Source organism: Choristoneura fumiferana, chromosome 29 (genome assembly GCF_025370935.1).
Source record: "Choristoneura fumiferana chromosome 29, NRCan_CFum_1, whole genome shotgun sequence".
Taxonomy (NCBI): domain Eukaryota; kingdom Metazoa; phylum Arthropoda; class Insecta; order Lepidoptera; family Tortricidae; genus Choristoneura; species Choristoneura fumiferana.
In genome coordinates, this window is record NC_133500.1 from 3,756,283 (window position 1) to 3,776,090 (window position 19,808).

The 19,808-nt window shown below is 40.9% G+C and overlaps 1 protein-coding gene across 1 annotated transcript; it reads right to left on the reverse strand.

Moving 5' to 3' along the window:
• Nucleotides 1–10,305: 10,305 nt before the first annotated feature.
• Nucleotides 10,306–17,369, reverse strand: LOC141444143 (uncharacterized). Its single transcript, XM_074109584.1, has 5 exons — nucleotides 17,271–17,369; nucleotides 15,711–15,878; nucleotides 12,539–12,679; nucleotides 12,125–12,201; nucleotides 10,306–10,396 (listed from the first exon to the last, which is right to left on the reverse strand). The coding sequence occupies exons 1-5, from the start codon at nucleotides 17,322–17,324 to the stop codon at nucleotides 10,312–10,314; spliced, it is 525 nt and encodes a 174-aa protein (XP_073965685.1). The 5' UTR covers nucleotides 17,325–17,369; the 3' UTR covers nucleotides 10,306–10,311.
• Nucleotides 17,370–19,808: the final 2,439 nt, after the last annotated feature.

The following is a 19,808-nucleotide window of genomic DNA, read 5'->3' on the forward strand; positions in this document are numbered from 1 at the left end:
GCGGGGAAGGAAAACATCGTGAGGAAACCTACACCAACTTGCGAAGTGGTTCAACGGTGTGTGCGGAATTCTCAATCTGCACTGGGCCCGGGTGAGAATTATGGCTCAAGCCCACTCATTCAGAGAGGAGGCCTGTGCCCTGCGGTGCCTGCAGTGGGACATACATGTGGAGTGTGGTATGCGTGTATTGAAGCGTGATGAGATGATGTAGGTACGTACGTAGGTACGTAATACTGAGTTTGAGTGAAGAATGAATGTTATGGCAGTTGACGACACGTACGACGAACGTAAACGGGCGTGTGTGTTTATTGTATTTTTTCTAACGTAATTCTTACGATTTGTATGAATTTTTCAAATTCGCGCCAATCAAGGCTTAAAACTACTGCTACTTTCATCCACGAACCGAACCAGGTTCCCACATACGAGTACATACACCGCGTTTTTCTTGATTTTCGTAAACTGCGAGAGATGATTCCGTTCATTGATAATAATATAAACTACGGTACCTAATATGTAATTAACTTTTTTCAATATTCAGTCATTGTTATTCTAATAATGCTGTAGGTGTCCATGGGCGGCGGTTATCACTTACCATCAGGTGACCCGCATGCTCGTTTGCCAGCTATTATATATGTAGATTAGAGAAAAAACTCACTTTTTAACCTTATGTTGCTAAATATGTGTGAAGTGAAGTAGTTTAGCTACCTGCTTAACCCTTTTCCAGGCTCCGCCAATTTAGATACGCTACCACAGAATAAGTAATAGCACAAGTATCTACTGCAAAATGAATTTATATTTTATTCCTACCAGTGAGGGATTAATTTAAAAATTAATAATATTTTCATCGATTTCAATTGAAGTTATTCCACTGAATTTATTTAGCGAGGTCAAATTTTGTCTACATATATTACTTATTTGGTCGATCGATACACGTACTATTAGGTATATGCCTGGAAAAGGGTTGAAAACAATTTTCTTACCCGGACTTTAAAAAATCGTTATAAATTGAGAACCTTCACACTGTTTTATTGCACATATTAATTATCTTAATTCTCGATTATATTTTACACGGTATTAAAAATAACTTCATTGAAAAATAGCTATTTTTTTTTCAATAAATGTCAAAACATGTTTAGATTCTAATCTTAATTAAATCACCTGTTCCAATGTTCCCAAACTTACCTATAGTAGGGGAGCCCAAGAGGGGATTTTGGGATTTAGGTACTCGAGCGTCTTAGATGAATAAGGAAGGATCTGGCATCCTGCTGAGTACCTCTACCATATATAAGTCCATATTAATACCTAAGTTGTTTTTTTTCTGCACTTCATAAAAATCGCCACGAGCTTGCGCCACTTCCGAATCGTCAGTCTTTTGAATTAGACCTTTTGGGGTTCACTTACATCCTGTGTGAATATCTGACGAGCTGGAATTAATTGCTGTTTTTTTGTATTTGCTACCCCTTCTAACTATAGGTATGGCATGGTGTGGCCACCCCCACCACGCAGGTCGGCAGACAAACACTTTCAGTATCAGAGACATGCTGGGGCTGGGGCATACTTGAGATGTTAACTTAAATTAAGCATTTCCACGTATTTTTTTTATATCTTTAAAAATCCATAGACGCTTCCCCCACCTCTGGAACGGGAGACATCATACTGGTATAACCTTTTATTCTTGCTATCAACTAATCTACTAAATCTAATAGGTCTCCACGACGCTCGAGTAAATCCCCAATTAGCATGATGGCTCCCCTACTATTAACAGAAATCAGAATAGCATGATATAGGGCGAGATGTAGGGCTAAGTGGAACCCATATACCTAACTACTTAGGTACAATCAGCCAAATAATAAAGCCAAGTTGATAATCGTTTGCATTTCATAAAACAATAATGCCAATAGACGTGTCTGTCAACTTGAAAGTTCGACTTTAGCGACATGTTCATTTGATAGGAACTTGTTTAAAAATTGATAGACCAATTATTTGGCTGATGTGTACCTATTTAAAGCCATCTCTATACTTCATCATCCCAGCCTATATACGTCCCACTGCTGGGCACAGGCCTCCTAACAGAACAAGAGGGCTTGGGCCATAGTTCCCACGCGGGCCCAGTGCGGATTGGAAACTTCACACGCACCATTGAATTGCTTCGCAGGTTTGTGTAGGTGATCTCTATACTTATAATATATTTTTCCTGGCAGCCGCCTGTAAGAGCCACGCCGCAGCGCCGGGCACACTCGACCCACTTCCCTCCGAATAAGTATTCCCAATAAATATTTAAGTCGAGCCCAAGCTGGCCAGCCCTTTGAAAGCCTTCTAGAAACGTAATTAAATTGATTTAGAAAGGACCGAGTCCTAGATGGGTTTAGTTTTTCGGTAAAAAAAGTCTCAGCAGGTCTGGGGGGCGGTCAATATCGCCGATTTAGGTTAAGAAAACTAAATTCAAATGTATGGAAAATTTGGCAAAATTAATGCAAGACTTTTATCTATCAGGATGTGTAGGTTATAGAGCAAAGTTAAATTTTATCCACTCTCCCCCCTCTCCGGGGTGAGCTTCACCCCCCACCCCTCGAATATGTCCCGGACCGCGGTATTTTCTATTTTAAAAGAAAACCGTACACGATACATAAAAAGTGTGTATGAACGAAATAATCCTAGATAAATTTACTATAAACCTTTCATACATACAAAAGCGATACCACTTACAGTTTCAGCGCAATCTGGCACCAAATACGAACATTTTTATTAATTTATCCAGTTTTTTTTGTTAATCGTTTAGTTTTTTCAATTATTTCACACTTTACCGCCAAGATATGTATGACTAAAGTAAAGAATAGGATATGCTCTTTATAAAAAGGTATAATTCATTTCTACACTCATTCATTTGACGCTGCTATGCTATTTTGAAAATTCACCATCATCAGCTACTCTCGTCGATTAATTTGAACTTTGAAAGAGCTGGGCGGTGGTCGCCGCCGCGCGGTCAGTGCGCTTGTTCCCTTGTTCCCCACTTCCCCACCCCTACCCCGCCCGCTCTGCACGGCCACAGTAAAAGAGACCAAGTAGGTTAACTACGAACAAAAGTATATCGCGCGGCTTAAATGTGTGCGCTTCGCGAAATGATCACCTTTTACGTTCGCGTACTCGTACTTACGTATTTTAGGGTTCCGTACCCAAAGAGTGCCAACGGAACCCTATTACTGAGACTCCGCTGTCTGTCTGTCTGTCTGTCTGTCTGTCCGTCCGTCTGTCACAGGGCTCTATCTTTTGAGCCGTAATAGCTAGGCACTTAAAATTTTCAGAAATTATGTATTACTGTGGCCACTATTTTAACAACAAATACTAAAAATAGAATAAAATGAATATTTAAGGGAGGCTCCCATACAACAAACGTGATTTATTTGGAGTTTTTTGATTTTACGATGTTCCACGACGTGCAAAAATTGTAGAGGCCAGAGTTGCGTGAACGTATTCGAATGCGACATTGAAGAAGATTAGAATAATGCTGTTTTTTGAAGTAAATGTTATAATAGTTAATAAATAAATAATAATATTGTTAGTAAATACTTCTAAAAAATAAACGTAAGTTTAAAATAAGCTGGTTTTATTTGCAATTGGCAATCTCTCTCAGGCCCAGTAGCTGTAGGTAGCGAATTTTCAATAGGAAAGAAGTAATCTAAACAATAAATTCATCAAAGAACTCTCCAGACCACACTTGGACACACCATTCACCACGTATCATACTTAGTTCCATTTCGGGGTACATTTTTGGAGCTTTTTAAGGTTCCGTACCTCAAAAATAAAAACTGAACCATTATAGGATCACTCGTGTATCTGTGTCTGTCCGTCCGTATGTCATAGCCAATTTGCTCCGAAACTACTTGACCGATTGAATTGAAATTTGGTTCACCTATGTAAATTGATGACCCAAACGCACCATTGAATTGCTTCGCAGGTTTGTGTAGGTGATCTCTATACTTATAATATATTTTTCCTGGCAGCCGCCTGTAAGAGCCACGCCGCAGCGCCGGGCACACTCGACCCACTTCCCTCCGAGTAAGTATTCCCAATAAATATTTAAGTCGAGCCCAAGCTGGCCAGCCCTTTGAAAGCCTTCTAGAAACGTAATTAAATTGATTTAGAAAGGACCGAGTCCTAGATGGGTTTAGTTTTTCGGTAAAAAAAGTCTCAGCAGGTCTGGGGGGCGGTCAATATCGCCGATTGGAGCCGAGTAACTTAGCCGACGGCGGAGGAGCCTTCAGGAGGGTTATAAGTAATAATCTTCTTCTTCGCCGAAAAGGTGTCCGCTCACCGGGTGTTTCAAGTACAGGAACTATAATTATAATTATCCTTAGTAGGTAATTCTTTATTAACATTACAAATGAATTGAATTGAATTGAATTGAAAATTGTCTGTCTGTTGACGCTTAAACTGCCCTTATGTCTAAGTCTTAGATAATTAAAGACGTCTAAGTAAATCTTGATTACTAAAGATAAGATTTGAATGAAAGGTTTGAAGATCGGTACTTTGAAAGCCTGGGAAGGACATAAGAAAGAAAGAAATAAAGAAAGAAAGAAGACATTTATTCACTAACACAGAAGACACACATATACAGCAAAATTAACACAAATAAAATAGAAATAAAATAAATTACAGAAAAAAAACACATGAAAATAGTAAATACAATAACACAATGTTGTGTGTCCCCGCGAAAGTGAAACGGCCGCTGACTCAGCATTATGCTGAAGCGTTAGACGCCTGCAGCGCTAATTTTCTGCCAGAACCGTACGTAAGATAGTTTTCACACCTCTCCTTCAGAAAAGTAACTTTTCCTCCCTGACGAGAGGGAGCAAAGTGCAACATTTCTGTTCAAGGCTTTTCTAAGCGTTTTATTGCAAATGCCATTTTTTTAAGTTGATAATTGTAAAGCCACGCCATTTTCTATGCTGGTTGTTCTTTAATAATATTTAGATTTTTCTTTTTCAAGTTTCTTAATGCTCGGTGTGAAAAGTTGTATGAGCCACTCGGGAGCAAAATTATTTTCATCTTGGGCGTTAACACTTGAATCCCTCATTACGCTCAGGATTCTACTTTAGAATCCCTCGCTACGCTCAGGATTCTATTGCAGAATCCTTCGCTACATTCTGGATTCAATGTACGCCCTCGCCGTAAATACACCATTTTGCTCCCTTGTGACACAAATAACTATTTCATCCCGGAAAATTGCATAGTTCCCGCGGGATAGCGATTAGTGAACGTAGCCGATGGAGTCGCGGGCAAAAGCTAGACTTAGTGAACGTAGCCGATGAATACATGCCATCCTACGTAAGTTCAACCTATTAAACCGTGAATTGTTGGAAGTACGTTTTTTTTGGTAACGCCAGAGACAATTTTGGTAACGCAGGAGGAGGTTTGGGGGGGGGGGGTCTAACAGAACAGGGCGACACATAATATGTACCTATACCTGCCAATGTATAATTCAATCCATGTTCCATCCATCCATGCAGTGAATAAATGAAATGAAACTCGGACCGCTTCGTCATCGTAGTGTTCGGAGCGTTTAACAACAAGAGCGACGAGACAAAGGGCGGCTGCGGCTGTTAGCGACTCAGCGGAACAAGGCCGGTATATAATTGAACCGCGCGTAAATAAGGGACACTTATAAACAAAAAATAATGAAAGCAGAAGGAGGCATAATAAATAAATAGGGGGAAAGAAATAAAGTAATTTGTCTTCGCCTGCTCGCTGCGCGCCGCGCCCCGCGCCCGCTGCGGACTTAGGACATTTTTGCTGCGACTATTTTATTAACCGCCGACGCAAAAGAGAGGTCAAAGTCAAAGTCAAAATATCTTTATTCAATTTAGGCTATAACAAGCACTTATGGAAAAACCTCTGCTGAGAAGAATCCAAGAATCCGGCAAGAAATTCAACGAGGTGTTATAAGTTTGACCGCTATGTGTGTCTGTCTGTGGCACCGTAGCTCTTAAACGGGTGGACAGATTTGAATGCGGTTTTTTGATTTTAAATCAGGTTTTCTAGCGATGGTTCTTAGACATGTTTTATCAAAATCAGTTCAGACGTTTTTGAGATATTGAACTTTGAAGTGGCAAAGGCGGGAGTTTCCCAACTTGTTATTGGTTAGGTTAGTTTATAATATCTCTAGTGTTTCCCAGCGGTTTCGCGCGCGTAAATCATTTTTAAACGAAAATATCGGGATTTTAGTAAATTCCCAAGGGAATTCCCAAAAGTTAGATAAGTACCTAGACGTGTTCAGTACCTACCTAGACGAATTGCACTAAACTTGACGTTGCACTGCCAAATAGGTACGAGTATCTTGACTTTAAACCCAGCGGTTGAGATTTTAAGATTATTTTATCCCTATCCCGTGAAAGTATCAGGATAAAAGTAGACTATATTATTTCAGGTGTCCAGCTATCTAAGTAGGTAAATACTAAATTTCATTTTAATCCGTGAATCCGAACCATGGTGTTAGTGAAGCACTTAAAATTATACTGTTAATAATAGTTATTTGTGTCACAAGGGAGCAAAATGGTGTATTTACGGCGAGGGCGTAGGTACATTGAATTCAGAATGTAGCGAAGGATTCTCTCAGGATTGTAAAGAATAATCCTAAGCGTAATGAGGGATTCAAGTGTTAACGCCCAAGATGAAAATAATTTTGCTCCCGAGTGGCTCATACAACTTTTCACACCGAGCATTAAGAAACGAAAAAAAAACAAATTCTTAATATTATTAAAGAACAACCAGCATAGAAAATGGCGTGGCTTTACAATTATCAACTTCAAAAATGGCATTTGCAATAAAATACTTAGAAAAGCCTTGAACAGAAAAGTTGCACTTTGCTCCCTCTCGTCAGGGAGGAAACGTTACTTTTCTGAAGGAGAGGTGTGAAAAATAAAATCCATCTTGCTCGCTAATCCTGCCGTGAAGCAGGAGTGCTTGCACTGTTGTGTTTCGGCGTGGAGAGTAAGACAGCTGGTCAAATTACTGGCACTTGAGGTATCCCATCTTAGGCCTCTAGGTTGGCAACGCATCTGCAATACCCCTGGTGTTGCAAATGTTTATGGGCGGTGGTGATCTCTTACCATCAGGAGACTCCCTTGCCATCCAGTCGAATGAAAAAAAAACTAAATTCAGAATAATACATACTTACCTACTTCATCATCCCAGCCTATATACGTCACACTGCTGGGCACAGGCCTCCTCTCAGAATGAGAGGGCTTGGGCAGTAGTTCCCACGCGGGCCCAGTGCGTATTGGGAACTTCACACACACCGTTGAATTGCTTCGCAGGTTTGTGCAGGTTTCCTCACGCTGTTTACCTTCACCGTAAAGCTCGTGGTAAATTTCAAATGAAATTCCGCACATGAATTTCGAAAAACTCAGAGGTGCGAGCCGGGGTTTGAACCCGCGATCCTCTGCTTGCTGCTTGCTGCTCTGAGGCCATAAGGTCAAACCACTCGGCCCACTTGCTCGTTTGCCGTCCAGTCGAATAAAAAAAACTAAATTCATAATAATACATACTTACTTACTCACTTTATAAAATAATAATTACAAATAGATACATCAAATTTAAACACATATATTAATACATACCGAATAATACCAATACAATACATGTAAACAATAACACTAGCTGGCACAGGCCTCTTCTCAGAATGAGAGGGCTTGGGCCGTAGTTCCCACACTAAGAGCTATTTATTGTGCACAAGCGTTTTTGCAGGCGGTTTCTCGGCGGAGCGGGTATGCGGCGAGCACGCTGCGGTACCTCTGCGATTATTCGCCGCCTGCGAGCCGTCGCGGTGCCGTCGCGTGGACGCGGCCATTAAGCCACGTACGGTCAAATACGCTCCGCGTCACTGCGGCGGCACGCTGGCGGTAAATAATCGCGGAGGTACCTACCGCAGAAAGAAGCCGCTAGAAACCGCCGGCAAAAACGCCAGCGTGTACGCTAGTGTGTCTTACTACACTCTTACCATAGAATTGCTTCGCAGGTGCAAAGGTGCAGGTTTCATTGCGATGTTTTACTTCATCGTAAACCTCGTAGTTATTTAAATTCGCACTACTATTTCTCTTATTTAGTTTTGACGGAAGAAGCCCCGTAATGGCCCAAGTCCGCAGTCGCCGCGCGCCCGAATACCAGTAACAAATGACTCAAGACGGCCATTGTGAAAATATTAATTAATTCTGCTAAAATTGGGGCACACACTGTTGGTTTGCATTAACTCCGGCGGCCCTCCCCCCCCTCCCCTCCGCTCCGCCGCGCTGCTACCCCTGCAACTACAACGTGGTTTTAATTAACCTCCGACGCAAAAAGAGGGGTGTTATAAGTTTGACCGCTATGTGTGTCATTGTGTGTGTCTGTCTGTGGCACCTTAGCTCTTAAACGGGTGAACCGATTTGAACGCGGTTTTTTTGTTGCGGGAAAACAGGTTTCCACAGGGTTAGTTCTTAGACATGTTTCATCAAAATCGGTTAGGCCGTTCTTGAGATATTGAACTTTGAAGTGACAAAGTCGGGGCTTTCTAATTTTTTGTTGGTCAGGTTGGGTTATTTTTAGGGTTATTTGTACTGAGCAGAGGCGAATTAAGGTATAACCTAGCCAACAAAAAGTTGGAAAGCCCCGACTTTGTCACTTCAAATTACAATATCTCAAGAACGGCCAAACCGATTTTGATGAAACAGTCTAAGAACCATCGCTAGGAAACCTGATTTCAAATAAAAAAACAGCATTCAAATCGGTCCACCCGTTTAAGAGCTACTGTGTGTGCACACAGACACACATAGCGGTCAAACTTATAACACCCCTCTTTTTGCGTCGGGGGTTAAAAAAACACGTTCATCGCAACACATCCTCGCACGCACGTCTCTAGTGGAAACGGAGGCTTAGCGGAGAAGCAAGATAAAAGCAGATTTTGATATGGACCTCCGTAGAGTAATGGTGAGTCGACACTGGAATCAGTCAACTATTTATTTTGATATGGACCTCCGCAGAGTTACGGTGAGGCGACACACTGGAATCAGTCAACTATTTATAGTTACGGTAAGGCGACACACTGGAATCAGTCAACTATTTATAGTTACGGTGAGGCGACACACTGGAATCAGTCAACTATTTATAGTTACGTAAGGCGACACACTGGAATCAGTCAACTATTTATAGTTACGGTGAGGCGACACACTGGAATCAGTCAACTATTTATAGTTACGGTAAGGCGACACACTGGAATCAGTCAACTATTTATAGTTACGGTGAGGCGACACACTGGAATCAGTCAACTATTTATAGTTACGGTAAGGCGACACACTGGAATCAGTCAACTATTTATAGTTACGGTGAGGCGACACACTGGAATCAGTCAACTATTTATTTTGATATGGACCTCCGCAGAGTTACGGTGAGGCGACACACTGGAATCAGTCAACTATTTATAGTTACGGTAAGGCGACACACTGGAATCAGTCAACTATTTATAGTTACGGTGAGGCGACACACTGGAATCAGTCAACTATTTATAGTTACGGTAAGGCGACACACTGGAATCAGTCAACTATTTATAGTTACGGTGAGGCGACACACTGGAATCAGTCAACTATTTATAGTTACGGTAAGGCGACACACTGGAATCAGTCAACTATTTATAGTTACGGTGAGGCGACACACTGGAATCAGTCAACTATTTATTTTGATATGGACCTCCGCAGAGTTACGGTGAGGCGACACACTGGAATCAGTCAACTATTTATAGTTACGGTAAGGCGACACACTGGAATCAGTCAACTATTTATAGTTACGGTGAGGCGACACACTGGAATCAGTCAACTATTTATAGTTACGGTAAGGCGACACACTGGAATCAGTCAACTATTTATAGTTACGGTGAGGCGACACACTGGAATCAGTCAACTATTTATAGTTACGGTAAGGCGACACACTGGAATCAGTCAACTATTTATAGTTACGGTGAGGCGACACACTGGAATCAGTCAACTATTTATTTTGATATGGACCTCCGCAGAGTTACGGTGAGGCGACACACTGGAATCAGTCAACTATTTATTTTGATATGGACCTCCGCAGAGTTACGGTGAGGCGACACACTGGAATCAGTCAACTATTTATAGTTACGGTAAGGCGACACACTGGAATCAGTCAACTATTTATAGTTACGGTGAGGCGACACACTGGAATCAGTCAACTATTTATTTTTATAAGGTTTATAAGCTTTACAGTGTAGTGTAACTTTTTGGAATAAGGAAAAAAAATGTATTGTGTGTTGGTCTTGACAGTTCATTTCGTTTCGAGGATGTCGCACATGATGGTCGTGCAGAGCGCGATGCCCTTGCTGGTGCCGAACTCCAGGTTGTACTCGTATCTGAAATCAGCAAAATAAAGTCACATGTCTAGTTTAATCATCATCAGCTGGAAGACGTCCACTGCTGAACAAGGTCTCCCACCTTAGAACGCCACAATGAACGACTTGCCAACCAACGGTTCGTCTTCCGGTTCGCGGTCGCCACTCGAGGACTTCTCTCCCCCAACGGTTATCTGTCCTTCGAGCGATGTGGCCCGCCCATTGCCACTTCAACTTGCACTTTTACAGCCATGTCGGTGACTTCAGTTCTTTGACGAATTTCCGTATTCCGGATTCTATCGCGCAAAGAAACTCCAAGCATAGCTCTCTTCTCTATATACGTAGGCGGGATGATAAGTAACTGGCCTTTGCAATTTAAAATTAAAAAAATTAAAAAAAAACTATACTATTTTTTAAAAGCGTGTCTCTGGCTATCTGCGTTCTAAATTTGAATTGGGTGGTGTGACAATTTAATCGATTTGTTGTCATTTGAAAATATATTCTGTCGATTGATTTCAAAATGGATAGATTTGAACAACGAGCGGTAATTAAGTTTCTGTTTATGAAGAGGATGAAGGGGACAGAAATTTATGAAGAGTTAAACAATGTGTTGGGTGAATGTGCTCTATCTTATGCCGCGGTAAAAAACTGGGTGGCCGAATTTAAACGCGGCCGTACATGTGTCCAAGATGAAGTCCGCACCGGACGTCCTAAAAGTGTTACGACTCCAGAAATGGTGACCAAAGTGCATGATTTGGTTTTGGCCGATCGACGATTGAAGTTATCTAAAATAGCTGACACTATAGGTATCTCGAAAGAACGGGTACATCATATCCTAAGTGAAGAATTGCATATGAAGAAGTTATCCGCCCGTTGGGTGCCGCGATTGCTTACGCAAGATCAAAAAAAGGATTCGGGAGCAAAACTCGAAAGATTGTTTGAACCGTTTTTGAGCGTAATAAAGCTGATTTTTTGCGTCGATTTGTAACAACTGATGAAACATGGGTTCACCATTACACACCAGAATCAAAAATACAATCAAAGCAATGGACCGAATCTGGGTGTTCGGCTCCTAAAAAAGCTATGGCTGTAAAATCAGCGGGGAAGGTGATGGCTTCAGTTTTTTGGGATGCTAGTGGATTTTGATGATAGATTACCTTCCTAAAGGTCAAACAATTACTGGAGAATATTACGCTAATCTTTTAGATAAACTGCATCAATGCATTCAGGAAAAACGACCAAGTTTAGCGAAAAAAAAATCATCTTCCATCAAGATAACGCTCGAGTTCACACGTGTGTTAAAGCTATGGCAAAAATCAACGAATTAAGTTTGATTTGCTGCCACACCCACCTTATTCGCCTGATCTAGCACCATCAGACTTCCATCTGTTCCCTAAGCTGAAAACTTTTTTGGGTGGACAGAAATTTGCCACAAATGATGAAGTTATAGCCGCTGTAGAGGAGTATTTTGCAGGCCTTGAGAAAAGTCATTTTATGGAGGGCATTAAAGCTTTAGAACGAAGATGGAATAAATGCATAGAACTACACGGAGACTATGTCGAAAAATAAAATCAGATTTATCACGAAAACATTAGTATTTTTTCATAAGGCTAGTTACTTATCATCCCGCCCTCGTACTTAGCTCGTTTCGTTTGTAGCTCGCAACTTGCAAGTAAAAGTAGGTAAATGTTTTTATCAAATTAGTTTTTATTATCAATATGCAGAACGAAGTCTATGATTTCAACTCACTTGCCTGGCGTCACCATCACCTTGCTGAGGATCCACGCGAAGTCCTGAAGGTTGATGTTGTCAGTCACGTAGGAACCCTGCCACAATAAACACGTGGGAAAATTTTTCGGAGTTTGGATTTCTAAAATTATTTTATGAACTAGGACTTTTGCGGCAAAGGAAAATATCGCGAGGGAAAATGCACACCTTCACCCGCGAAATTATCCAGTGGTGTGTGAAGTTTCCAATTCGCAATAGGCCCGTGTGTGCATTTGCACACATATCCTGTCCTACTTTCTACAATATTATATAAGTAGGTATGTGAAAGTTTGTGAAGATATTTTGTCTTTGATTTGAAAGGAACTGGAAAGGTTCCGCCAGTGGCGTCCTGCGGCCTGCGCCTGCTACGAGGATGAGGATGGTGTGGGTGCTCACGGGCTGCGCGTAGCAGTCGTTGTCGAGGGTGAGGTGCAGGACGCGCACGAGCTGGTAGGTGAGCGGGCTGCGGCAGTCCAGGCGCGCCAGCTCGAACGACAGCGCGCGCCGCGGGGACAGCTGGTAGATGCGGAAGTTCATCTGAGGACAACAAACAGTGCTGTTCATTGGGAACACGATAACAGAGCGCGCATTGTTATTTTTAACATATTATCTTGTAATATAAGAGCATAGAATTTTACTGGACTTAGGGCTAATATCTCACTATTTCTCCTAAGATTACCCACTAACAGGATTTTAGACGCTTTTCAGGATTATGACCGGATTTCGGATTTAGAGCATAGGTAATACGCGAGCCTCTACCACCGACGCGGACGCCTCAATGTGACCACGACCGCTCTGCCAAGAGCGACACGACAAAGATGAAGAAGAATACGCGAGGGTGTCAACAAGGGTGCCGCCGTACTGCTTACATATTGTACAGTCACGTCTAAAAGTATGTATACACAAAAAAAAATGAAAAATATGTAGCCACACATTTTCATCATAAATATGTATCTATTACTGACACCAAAAAATTGTATTCATTAAACTGTTTCAGTATTATGTAATCACAAAATGCTTCAGAAAGTTGCATACTTAAATAAATTCCATTTAAATGTATCCACCTCGTAGGCAAAAATAAGTATACATGAATGGGTTCCATATACATATAACCACACCAATTTGGCAAATATTTGTATACGCCGTTTGATTCATAAATATGTATCCAGACTGCAACAACAAACCTTGTCTGACTGGCATAGAATCGTAAGTTGTATATTTAACTGATTTGACAATTCACGAAAACAGTGCGGACTTGTCACTGCATACGTCTATCTCACGATTATTCTATGACGCACTTGACAGTCCTTAGATTGAATTGACTGGTAAATATTGAGTATTTCAGTTTAGGGTCATTCTCAGAAAGGTGCACTAAGCATTTTTTTGTTTTTATTTTAATTATATTGTTAATTGTTAGTGGTAGAGCCCCACTGTAGCCAGTTCTTTCTTTCTCGGTTTCGACGTGATACCGGAACAGACAGAGTTACTTTCAATTCATCACTCCATAGTATAAAACAAAGTCGCTTTTTTTGTCTGTACGCTTAGATCTTTCAAACTACGCAACGGATTTTGATGCGGTTTTCACAAATAAGTAGTGTGATTCACGGTGTCTATGTATACCGTAACCGTGTTGTGCCGGAACGGGTCACCAGTATATAATATTATTTTAATGGAGTATGGATTCGTAGTATGTATGTCCCTGCCCGCATGCAGGTTACGAAAGAGACAGACATGTAATCTTAACAAAACAATAATTCTTCAAAACGAATCAAAATATCAAATCGTGTTTACATATTTATGAATCAAACGGCGTATACAAATATTTGCCAAATTGGTGTGGTTATATGTATATGGAACCCATTCATGTATACTTATTTTTGCCTACGAGGTGGATACATTTAAATGGAATTTATTTAAGTATGCAACTTTCTGAAGCATTTTGTGATTACATAATACTGAAAAACTTTAATGAATACAATTTTTTGGTGTCAGTAATAGATAAATATTTTTGATACAATGTATGACTACATATTTATGCAACCTTGTTTTTGTATACATATTTTAGACGTGACTGTACAGTCAAGAGGACGTTGAAGTTTTCACTTGCTTCTTAAGCTCTCGACTGTACATAGGCAGGATACTTTTCCCGTCCTCTGTACTTCTACTAGACCTCTCCTTGACCATCGGCTGTTCACAAGGTTGTCATTGTCAGCTGAAAGACGTCCACTGCTGGATATACCTACGCCTCTCCAAAAGAAAGTCCGATGACTAGTCTCGCGCTGCCCGCCTCCATCAGTTGTCCATCGTATCTTCGTTGTCTTCAGTGGGTTATTCCCACCTGTTAACACCAATTTGATATCAGTGGTAACAGGTGGGAATTAAAATTCCCATCTGTTAAATACCACCACTAAACTAATTGGTGGTAACAACTTGGATTTTTTTCCCCAGTGGTTACCACCAATTTCTTTAGTCGGTATGAGATGGAAAAAAACAATAAGTTACCACCACATTCATTTTAATTTTCAGCAGTTTATTGTCAACATATTAAAAAACCGGCCAAGATTTAAGCGGGTCGGACATGCCCAAGATAGGGTTCCGTAGCCATTACGAAAAAAATCAAGTAATATTATGTGCGTTATAACACAATTAAAACACTTACTACAGTCTTAAAATCTATTACCAAAAATATGATGCGAGTTAAAAAAAAAACAACTTCTGTTACGTGTTTGGTTGGAGTGCCCCCTCTATAAATATTTATTTTTGTAATTTAACTACAAAACTAAATAGCGGCTTTGACAAGACATCTGTACTCCAAATTTCATTGATATACATCTTGTAGTTTTCAAGTAAAACGCCTGTGACATACGGACGGACGGACAGACAGACAGACAGACGGACTTGACGAAACTATAAGGGTTCAGTTTTTGCCATTTTGGCTCCGGAATCCTAAAAAGGTTCTATTCTATTCAATATTTATGGAGTTATTTTATCTTTCTATCTCTGTTTTATATTTTAAGTAATTGGTGGTATTTAACTACTCGGTTTTTTTCCAGTAGTTACCACGTACTTTAACTAGTGGTAAAAGATGGGAAAATAAATCCCAGCTGTTACCGCTGGTAAAAATTGGTGGTAACAGGTGGGAATAACCCTCTTCAGTCCATTGTATCCGTCAGCCTACTTTGTTAGTGAGTTTAGCCTCACGTGTGCCTCTCTTGTTCTGGAGCGATCGCGAATCGGAAGACGAAGCGTTGGCAGCCCTCCCACTGGACGGACGACATCGTGAGAGTTACGGGCAATGCAAGATGCAAGTGGCGAGTCGTTCATTGTTGCATTCTAAGAGCCTCGCCACATCACCACGACGCGGCGTCGCAATGCGATACGGCGCGGTGCCAGCAGCGCCGAGCGTTCGACACACCCTATTATCCGAATCTTATGGCGCACCATGACGGCAACGTGCCGCACTCCGGTGCCACGCCATGGTAATACGGCCAGGCCCTAAAGTGGAGGTGTTCAGCAGTGGCCGTCTTCCGGCTGATGATGGTGTTATTGTGTACTCGCAGGTACTGACCAGCACGGGCCCGACGGCGCGGCGCACCGTGAAGTTGGCCCGGATGACGCTGGTGCGGCGGTCGAGCCGCCGCGCCGCCGCCTCGTACAGCACGGGCTCGCTCGCGTCCAACGTCTCCGCTGGCAGAGGACACTTGCCCACCGATATTAGCTTCACTTTGTATTTTTTCTGAAAACAAACACGGTCTTTCCTCGAAAATCTTAAACACAGCTCAAATAGCGCACAGGTTCGTTGAACCGTGTTCGTAAACCGTTATAGCTAGACAGTTGAAATTTTCACAGATGATGTATTTCTGTTGCTGCGATAACAACAGATCCTAAAAACAGAATAATATTAATATTTAAGAGAGAGAGAGAGAGAGAGAGAGAGAGAGAGAGAAACATTTATTTACACATATTCGATACACATAAAAATACATTAGATGGAGAGAAAAAAAATAACATCGAATAGTATAAAGTGTGTGTGTATTTAAGGGGGGCTCCCATACAAAAAACGTGTTTTTTTTGGCATTTTTTGCTTGATATTAAAAACGGCAACAGCTTAAACTTACGCTTAAAATATTCACAGAATATTGAGTTGTTATATTCAATTTAAAAATAAATAATTAAATTGAAATAAAATAAATATTTAAGGAGGCTCCCAGACAACAAAAGTTATTTTGTCGTTTTTTGTCTAATGCTGTATAGATAATGGTATCGTGCGCGAGTCCGACTCGCACTTGGCCGGTTTTTATTATAACAAGCTTTTATTTAGTTTCACCTGTCCCGTTGTCGGTCTGTCTGTCTGTCTTTCTGTCTGTCTGTCTGTCTGTCTGTAGTCAAATCTTGCAAGTTAATTTTGATCTACTTTCAGATTGACTTGAAATTTGTAATACTTATGTAAATCGCTTGACAATACAATAATATAGTAGTGACATCCTGGTAGTCCAGCCAGGATCGTCTCCGCAGGATGGAACTCTGCAGCATCGACTTGAAATTTGGTATGCAAATGTAGTTTGGGTGACAATGCAAGTACAGTCAACAAAAAGTACAGTCAGCAAAAAAAGCTTGTATTAAAATTGTTTTAATTAATTGTAAAACAATTCTAGAGAACGAAATATGACAGGTAATGGTGGATCAACGATGACAGATGAAGTCCTTGCAGGGAATCATGGTTTAACTAAACAAAATCCACTGAGCGCTTTAAGCGATCTGTCATGCACATGTCGGCATGTCTGACATGACATGACATGGCGTAGTTGGAAAATTTGGAATGAACTGGCAGCTGGGTCGTTTGGGCATGAGCTGTGGTGATCATTTAGCATACTGAAAATATGTTTTTTTGTCAGCTTTTGTATTCAAGGTACTTATAGTTCAGGAAATATTAATTGGTAACCTGTCATGAAATTAGTGAAGCTTACAGATGATCATTACATTAGAATTTTCTGGACTATACCTACCTATCTTAAGATTAATTTAGAACATTTCAACGGATGGTTGATAAGCTTCACTGAATACGAAAAAGGATTTTCATAGAATTTTTTTATTCAAAAGCTAGTCAAATTAAATTAAATTATCGTACCGCCTCCAAAAAGTTCAGAGCGCACAATAAAGCGAAGCACACTCCGGGCTTCATCGCTGCGCGCGCGCCGCCGCCGGACGAGGGACGACTGGCGACGCGTGAGATGCTAAATATCTGATAGTGCGACAATTATTGGATGTTGCAAACGTAAGTACTGTCGAACAGATTGAACCATGTATCAGGGTGGAACCTTTGGGCCGTGTTTGTGCCACTAATCCCTAAATCATTGTGAAATTGATTAATTTATAAAGATTCCGCCAGAACGACTGGTACCAGTTGAATCAGTTTGTACGACTGTACACAGAGTAGGTATTTATCATCATAAACTAGCCGACTCCGTCTGCGTAGAATTCGTTCATCACTCCCTCACATCCCGCGGTAACTATATGCCATTTACCGGAATCAAAACCCGTCCCGAGAATGCAAACTATCTGTACCGAGTTTCATCTAAATCGGTTCAGCGGTTTAAGCGTGATTAGGTAACAAACAAACAGACTCAGAAACAAACTTTTGCATTTGTAATATTAGTGGGACGTAAGGTAGGACGTAAGTACACTGAGCATTACACATAATTTTTTGAGTTAATTTAAAAGAAAAAGGGAGGAAGATAAGGTTTTTAAGATTCCGTATCTCAGTCGGCAAGAGCTGAACCCTTATGGTAGAGGTCCCTAAAGTGGTCCAGTTGGACCCCCAGGGGTTTACGGGAGACCACACGGGGGTCCACGTTGGCATAAAAAAGGGGGTTTTAGGAATAAATACATACATATACTAGAAATCCAGCAGCAGGGGGTCTACCGAAAACACTAAAACTTTGAAAGTGATACGAGGAAAAAAGTTTAAGAACCTCTGCCTTGTAAGATCACCTTTCATCGCTCGTCTGCCAAGACTCTAACTCAATGAACACGCGTATAACCTGAAACGATTTTGTCCCGTTCGGTGTTGAGACCCCTGGTCTGTGGGGTCCTAGCGCCAAACATGAAATTTTGTGTGAACCTTCACAGCTTGTGGTTGTTGTGCTGTAATTAAGCTCACAGCAGTGTGAAGCTGTGAGCGTTTACAGCACATCACAACCAATAAGAAAGTTCTGAAAATCCTATTTTTTTGTCTATTTGTTTATGTCAGTAACCAGTCTAAAAAGACTCCACAGTGTGTTAATTTTTCTGGTATTTTTTGGTGGGAACTAGATACCTGATTGCAGTATTGCTATTGTTCCTAATTTAAAGCAACGGTATTTTACGGATGGAAATTAACCGCGAATCGTTAAACGGTGGAGCAGGCCGAGGCAGTCCGCAAGTATTCAAAATGTTTCATCTTTTCCACATCGGCATTAACAAATATTTCTTTTGTAAAATTCCTGAATCGAAATTGTAAACTTGTTTGACAGATTTTTTCATCGTTGTTTGGCATTTTGTCGGTATCCCAAATGAAATAAAATAATTTACTGGCCGTTTATACAAAGGTCACGGTCTCGAGTTATAAAGAGTTGACGTCCCTCGAAACATCTGTTTAAAAAGTTTCCAACAAGACCATAAAGTTTCAGGTTGGCGCAGATATTTGAATTTCGAACATCTAAATTTGGAACACGACTCGACGGTTCGTTTGCGAGTATCTAAGTAGTAAAATAATTATTTGGGCACGGAATTGAATTTTTAGATAACTTCGAAAGAAAATGAACTTTCTAGTATTTGTTTTTGACTCGGGCACCATTGCAGTCATTAATCGAGTCGGTCCCTGACAGGCCAAGCAATGGGTATTGTTGCTAACCGTAAGCGACCGGTTGCCAAAAACAAAAAAGTTGAAGTTAGATGTTTACAATACCTTAATTTTAGTGGTAACAATGACAAGTCAATATATTAACTGCTTTCAGAAAAAGTGTATGGTACATTAGGTACAGCTGACCGACCAAATCTCTATTTTTGTATTTAGTTTTAAATTTCAATGTTCTGACCGAAATCATATTACCTACTTACTTATAATAAATTTGCGGTAGTAAAAACTTTTTTCTTAAAACATATTTTCGCCGATGAAACGTTTCTTTCTGCTACAAAACTTAAACAATTAAAAAAATCAGTCTCAAATTCTGAGTCATTCCATCATTCATTCACCTATATTAAATATAATGACCCGGATAACTCACGTCTTAAATCGAGTTTTAGCTCGACATGTTTCGGGCTAATCCGTAGCCCTTCGTCTTCGGAGCAACGCGACTCAGCGGCTACTGCAACACGCGCACTGCGCGCCGCCGCTCTGCTCGCGCGACTACCCGACGAAACTGACACCGGCACACAACTACCCGCGTTTTCATCATCATTACAACTGTCAAATGTAGGGTAGCACACAACACTAACAACATCGCTCTGTAAAGGTACGTTCACACACACCGATGACGCAGCACGAGTATTTAACACCGTTTTCCAACTCGGAGGTACCTCCAACCACTATCCCGGTTGAAATTCGGTCGACGACTAATCTCGATGGCTTCACGCACTTTCCGCGGAATGAAAAATTTCTCTCTCGCAAGTACAGATACCTTATCAA